The 6,043-nt window shown below is 33.4% G+C and overlaps 1 protein-coding gene across 1 annotated transcript; it reads right to left on the reverse strand.

The window, feature by feature from the left end:
* Positions 1-574: 574 nt before the first annotated feature.
* LOC110032082 (histone H2A-beta, sperm-like) lies at positions 575-1,811 on the reverse strand. Its single transcript, XM_020735596.1, has 2 exons — positions 1,584-1,811; positions 575-855 (listed from the first exon to the last, which is right to left on the reverse strand). The coding sequence occupies exons 1-2, from the start codon at positions 1,809-1,811 to the stop codon at positions 649-651; spliced, it is 435 nt and encodes a 144-aa protein (XP_020591255.1). The 3' UTR covers positions 575-648.
* Positions 1,812-6,043: the final 4,232 nt, after the last annotated feature.

Raw genomic sequence — 6,043 nt, forward strand, 5'->3', positions numbered from 1 at the left:
CAAGAGTTGAGCCAAAAACGTGTCATGTCTAACTCGAGCTCGACTTCTTTGTCAAAATGCAACTCGAGCTTTGAGCCCAAATGACAAATTTGAGCTCAGCTCGTAATTATGACAGCAAACTCACCAGTTGGCGCACTGGCTTGAACTAAAGTTGAACTTTTGACATGAGAGCTCATTGAAGAAGGCGTCCAAGCCATCGATGGCAAGAGGAGAAGAAGAAATGTCGCAGCAACTCGTTTGAAAAAACATAAATCTGTCTAGTGTCCGACTAGTCGAGCAAGCTCATGAACTAAAGAACCGAAATTTGACTAACTTGAACTCAAGCTTATTCAAGTGATCGATGACCAGAGAAGATAGAGAAGTGTCGTGTCAGCTCGCTAAAGAAAATATCAATCTCACTAGTTTGAACTTATGCACATTAATAAACATGTTGGAGCTTGCATTCTTTACAAACTTAACTCGCGAGCTCATTAACGAGTCAAATTCAAGCCAACTCAGCTCACTTACACCTCTACCACTAGCCAAAGGAAAACCAATCACCATATGATATCAAAACAAATGCTTTTAATATTCACACGACTCCTTAAAATTTTATTCAAAATAAAATTGAAGCATCAAATACACAGAACAAGAAGGAGAAGATTATTGTTAGATTTCATCATCAAAGGCCTCTTTCTCAGTAGATAAAGGAACAAGAAAACAATGAATGGCAGGTGTGACACCACTACTAGGTATTGTGACATTGTCCATCAACTTAGAAAGCTCTGTATCATTTCTTACAGCAAGCTGAATGTGCCGTGGAGTTATTCTCACCTTCTTATTATCCTTTGCCGCATTTCCAGCCAGCTCCAAGATCTTCTCAAATTTTGCAACCAAAAACAAATTTTTAGTGAATTCATGATTTTATGGGGTTGAAAATGAACAATGATTTTCCGGCGTAACCACTCTTTATTTATTGCATCAAGGGTCCTAATGCAGTTTTACATCATTACTCTAATTTGGGTCTGCCACGTGTACAGGTAGACCCCCAATTTAATACATGATAGGTCTGTTTGTACATATGACGACCCTGATTAGAGTCTTGATGGAAAAATATATCAAGACTCCTGATGTAATAATTGCTTTAAGATACAACTTGTAAGGAGATATCCTACATAATTTTTTTCTCTTCTGATGATTGTTAGGTAAGTTTTGAAGCTAGCAGCTAATCAGTAGGACAATTAACTTAATTATGAATTTAATTACTTACTAAGGTAATTAATTTTTGAAAATATATGAGATAATTCTAAATTCAAGAGAAAAAATCTTAAATTTATTCACGTATTTATAAAATTTATTTTGAAATGAATATAATAAACTATACATATTTCAGAATTAATTAATTAATGTGTAAAAAAAATTATGTAATTTAATCAAGAGAAAATGTGTCTCTTGACACCCTCTTACCATTTGTATCATTTTTTTATGTTACGTGTCTCTTTTTAATTCGTGCATCATGAACTAATTATTAAACAAACACAACAACACAAGTAAATTAATCTAATTCCCATTCTGAAATAGGTAGGAAAAGTGGAGAGAAAGACCTCAGCGGCAAGGTACTCGAGGACGGCGGCGAGGTACACCGGAGCTCCGGCGCCGATTCGGCCGGCGTACTTTCCGGCCTTGAGAAAGCGAGCTATTCTGCCGACCGGAAAACGGAGATCGGCTTTGCTGCTCCTTGACCTCTTAACCTTCTTCTCGGAACTCCGAGTTTCCTTCTCCTTCCTCCCCCTTCCCCTTCCCCTTCCCCTTCCCCTTCCCCTTCCGGCCATTTACGGGTTTCTTGTGCATTGGGTTCCGGCCATTGACGGGTTTCTGGAGCATTGGGGTTTACCTGTTTTAGATTTATAGGGTTGAAATTTTGAGGCAGATTGCAGGAGAAGCTAATGAGAGGGGGAGTGGGGACCACGAGGAGCTGTCAATACTCGGCGGCATCTCATTGGTTGACTCCGTTAGGCTGAAGGGTTCCTCCATGAAAAAGGAATAATTACATGCAGACCATCAAATGTATTAATATTTACAGATTAACCATCAAGGCGATTTTGTTAAGCTGCCGAACCGATGTGTTTAAGATTAGGGCTCTCAATTTGGCTCGTCGTTCGTGAATAGCTCATGTTCGACTTGTTAAGCAGCTCGTGTTTGTCTCGTTATTTAAGCCTAACCAGCCGAACACGAACAAATTTTTAAGCTCGAAATGTAAACGAGCCGAATAAGAACAACAGTTTGTTCGCTCGTGTTCGGCTCAAAATGACTCGAAAAAAAATTATATAACTTTTTATATAACTATATATTACATATATAATTTATATAATAATATATTATATATATTTATGTCTAAATTTAAATCATAACATCTCATGTGGCAATGTGGTTAGTGTCTTCTTTTATATATATTTGATCCAGGTTCGAATTTCACACTTTACATCTATTTTTTTTCAACTTTAGTTTAACGAGCCAATTTCGAGCCAAACAAGAACACAAATATTTAAATCAAACCGAACACGAACACTTGTCGAACACGAACACACTGTTCACGAACCGATTTCGAACACGAGCTATTTCTAACGAGCCGAACACGAGCCAAGCCTGAGCTCGCTCAACTCGGCTCGTGTTTCGTCCCCTCGCTTACAACCCTATTTACAATCGAATTATTAAAAATTCGATAAAAATGAAATTTAAAAAATAAATTAAAGAGGGTGATTGATTTGTAAATACTAAATTTCATGTGGTCTGTATCTAATTAACACTATGAAAATACTAAACTTTTTATCTTATTTATTTATTTTTAGTTTTGATGAATTTTATAAAAGTTATTTTGAAATAATATAATATAAATTTTAGTGAATGATACCTGCATTTCGCTGGCCTAGCTAATTTTTAAAAATATATTGTGCTTTATTTAACATTTTGCTTCGTAATTACTAATTTCTATTATATTTAGCGCCTAAACACTATTTTTAAAATATATATCACCCAAATTTTTAATATTGCTTCATAAGTATCAGTATTTTAAGGCTTAAAAAGTGAAAATTTTCTCTCAAATATGATAATATAGCATAAATATATAAATTAAATTTTAGTATTAGAGACATATGCATAGAAATTAAGTGGGATGCATGTAAATCTTAATTTTTGTGATTACTTCTTGCTCAAATTCAAACTTCTTCAAAATAACATAAATTTAAAGCAAATTGTTCGCTTAAAAACTTTAAAATTTTAAATTAATAAGAAAATTTATAGTTTGGAATTTAATTACAAATTTAAAAATTATTTAATTGGGTTTTTTACATATAGAAGGTCTTAAATAATTTTATTTACCTATAAAAACTTCTAAATATTAAATTTACGCATAAAGATGACTGCTCCTGCCCTCCATCTCGAAGCCTCCCTTCTTCGCAAAGCTTACCCCCTGTTTGGAGCAGCTGCAACTTATTGAATAATTTGTTGATAAGCTAGGTGCGGTGATTATTATAAATTTTTATTTTTTTAGAAAATTCAGACCGCTGCCTAAAAGCTGTCACCACACCTAAATAAGTGCGGTGTGAAAACACAACTTTCAACAGCCAAAACAACTACAAAAATATTTTTATTTATTTCAATTCAGCCCTTCAATTACGAAAAATAAGATTATGATATAATGTACTCTAGATCATCTTATTCTTCGGCGATTTCAGTGAAACAAGAGTTGGTGAAGATGAAGTTTAGGCGAATACGCTAGCTAGCGTACCAACAGCCAAAACAACAACAATTATGTAATGTTAGATGAATGATTGTGGTTGAATGACAACAATGAAGTGATAATTGTTGGATGATGATGGCCGAATAATGATAATTGAATGACAATGGTTGTATGTTGGTGATTGGGTGATATTGTTAAAGGAACGGTTGGATCATGGTAAACAAACTATGATGGTCGGCCGGTGACGATTAGATAAGGGTGGTTTGATGACAATGATTGAGCAATCACAATCAAATGATAATTAGATGACTGTAGTTAAGCTAAATTTCAAAGTTTTTAATATCAACATTTTTTCTCCAAACTCAAGTTTTTGCTCATTTTATATAAAGATTAAGCATCTATTTATAATATTTTAGAGCGATATTATGATAAATCCAGTCGAATTTCAAAACCACCTCATCGTATGACTTATCCTCAATCCCTTATAAATAGTGTTTCAACAATCGTTTGAAGGAGCTTTACCGTTCAACTGAGCATTTTTGAAAAAGATGTTGGTGGAATGGAGAAGGCCTCTGTGATTTAAAACGATGAAAAATTATCATTTTTGCTCGTCTTGAACTAGGTCTTGAACGAGTGGCCCGTGTCAAAGCTTCCTACAAGGACAAGGAGATGGATGGACTTTGCATCGTATTTCGCAATCATTAGTGATCCTTCTGAAATCGATTTTTTCGTATAAAATAAAATGGGCTCAATTGGTTCCTTGTAAATATTGATTAATTAATTATTTAATCAATATTAATTTCTAGAATCATTTGATTGAATAAATAATTTAATAGCTTTTGTTTTTTAAAATTTATTCTATGAAATAAATTAAAACCCTAAGATAAAATTTAAAATATTGAAAGTATAGTTTGGAATTTTGGGATATTAGTTGGAGGACCAAAAAGCTTCAAATCTTACATATTTAAAGTTTTGACTATTCTAAAAAGAAGTATTCTAAGAGCCCAAACATTTAAAATTTAATTTTCAATTAAGAGGATAACTTTGGACCATCTAATAGTGTGGTTTGATTGATAATAGTTCCTAACAAGTATAAATAATTCTTACTCTTTACTTTTAAGAGAGGCCTAGGCAGAAGGTTCGAGATAGCTCAAAAAGCCTACAAGGAATTTGAATTCTACATGCCGTCACATCTAGTTGTCGCCTCTAAATCATTGTCATCACAATGTACTTATCGAAACACCAGTGTCCAACCACTGATGTTTAACAATCGCCAATCATTGACTTCGAACTACCGTTGCACGACTATGAATCACCTAGCATCATTCATTTAAGGTGGTCCATCCTTTAGAACTCTCGACCACTTTCACTCAACTAAAATGACACAAAGTCATTGCCTAATTTTGGCCACTTGGCCACTGTTTCTTAACTACAAATCCCTAATCCCCCTTACACAATTATGGTCATCCTAGATTTTATCACCTGACCACAATTGCCCTTCTATGATCATCGGTTCACTAACGTCTTTTTATAATCCTTTGACCTCCATCACACATTTATAATTGTCTGATCACTGCCACCCGACTAAGATTGACTAACCATTATTGCTTTAGTATGATCTCACTGATTTCCATTGCTTAAACATGATAACACAACCACTCTCAGTTGACTACAGTTTCATGACAATACTATCACACAATTGCAATAGCCTTGATTTTCATCTCCTGATTTTTTACGCTCAACCACATTGTCAGAATATGATTTCTATTAACCCCTACTACGGATGTAATTAATCGAGCTAAACCAACTCGCTAGCCGACTCATATTCGGCTCACTATGTGGCTTGTGAATGGAGCTTGATGAGCTAACAAACTAAACTCAAGCCAGCCCCAACTAAACTCATTAGCTCATAAGCCGACTCATTTAAAATAATATATGTATTAAATATGCTAAAATATATATTAAAGTTCAAGAATCTATCTTTAAATTCTTAAAATATTTTAAAAAATGACATTTTATATTTTACAACATGTAAATTTTTATTATTTATCTAACAATTATTTTTTCTATTTGTCATTTTATTGTAATACTCGTTCAAATTTATATTGTTTCTCTCTTTCATAATAAATAAACTGGTATGTGAGTGATCAAATAAAAATATGTTGAGATTTTCATACCTATTTTATACTATTTTTAATGATATTGCACTTTAAAGAAATATATTTTTTATGTTTTGTTGCAGAAATGATGAATTAGAGTCATTGGAACAAAAAGATACAAAAAAAAAAAATTTGGAGCGAAAAGGACAAAAATGTGAAGATTTGA

This window comes from Phalaenopsis equestris, unplaced genomic scaffold (genome assembly GCF_001263595.1).
Source record: "Phalaenopsis equestris unplaced genomic scaffold, ASM126359v1 Scaffold000878, whole genome shotgun sequence".
NCBI classification, from domain to species: domain Eukaryota; kingdom Viridiplantae; phylum Streptophyta; class Magnoliopsida; order Asparagales; family Orchidaceae; genus Phalaenopsis; species Phalaenopsis equestris.